The sequence below is a fragment of the Crocuta crocuta genome, unplaced genomic scaffold, assembly GCF_008692635.1.
Source record: "Crocuta crocuta isolate KB4526 unplaced genomic scaffold, BGI_CrCroc_1.0 C27964214, whole genome shotgun sequence".
Classification (NCBI taxonomy): Eukaryota; Metazoa; Chordata; class Mammalia; order Carnivora; family Hyaenidae; genus Crocuta; species Crocuta crocuta.
The window spans coordinates 1-741 of NW_027547690.1; the positions used below are offsets into that span (position 1 = coordinate 1).

At 40.5% G+C, this 741-nt stretch overlaps 1 protein-coding gene across 1 annotated transcript; it reads right to left on the reverse strand.

Annotated features, from left to right (window-relative positions):
- Positions 1–5: 5 nt before the first annotated feature.
- LOC144219013 (interferon-induced very large GTPase 1-like) lies at positions 6–734 on the reverse strand (the record flags this gene model as incomplete). Its single annotated transcript, XM_077749006.1, has 1 exon — positions 6–734. A coding segment is annotated over one exon (729 nt), but the record flags the coding sequence as incomplete, so codon positions are not given.
- Between the last annotated feature and the right edge of the window lie 7 nt (positions 735–741).

Here is a 741-nt window from a genome sequence, read left to right on the forward strand (position 1 = left end):
AAGTCTTTCTCTAGGTTTTCCCAATCATGATCTGCTCCAGGTTTGCTGAGGATATCTACAACATTTTTAGATAATGATTGTCCCATGTACTGTCTTATAAATGTCAACCGTTGTGTTTTCTCTTTTGGAGAAACAGCCAAAACCCCAACAGAGGCTGTCAAACCTGTGAGCACCAGGAATGCCTGAGCCCTGGAGCTGCAAATATTTTTGAGCTCCTGGTATTTATCTTGGGCAGTTTGCATTTCATGCAGTAGAAAGTCTAACTCATCACATCCCAGGAGATACTGAAAGGTATTGTTTACCAGGTGATAACCTGCACCAGCTGCAATGGAAAGTAGCAAGAGCTGTATGTCTGACTGCTCTGTTTCTTGGAGGTAATTCAAGAAGCAGCGAAGAGACCGGCTGACCTCATAAGTGGCCTTTCTTTGTGCTTCCTCCACTGTTTCTGGGGACTCAGATTTAACCTTTACTTCCAGAAAATCATTTTTGTTTTTTCTAAGGATTTTAATTAATTCAGAAAATTGAGAGATTTTTATATGTTCCTGCTCTGACTCTGACCAGAAGATCCACTGCATGATGGAATGAGCCTGAGGAAAGTTTGTCACGCTATAGATGTGAGGATCCAAAAGGCTGCGCAACTGAGACTTAATAAATTTTGTATCATAAATGGAAGAACTTTTGCAAAAATTGACAGTGTTTACCAGAAAATTCTGCAGATCCCTATCTGTGAGGCATATGTTA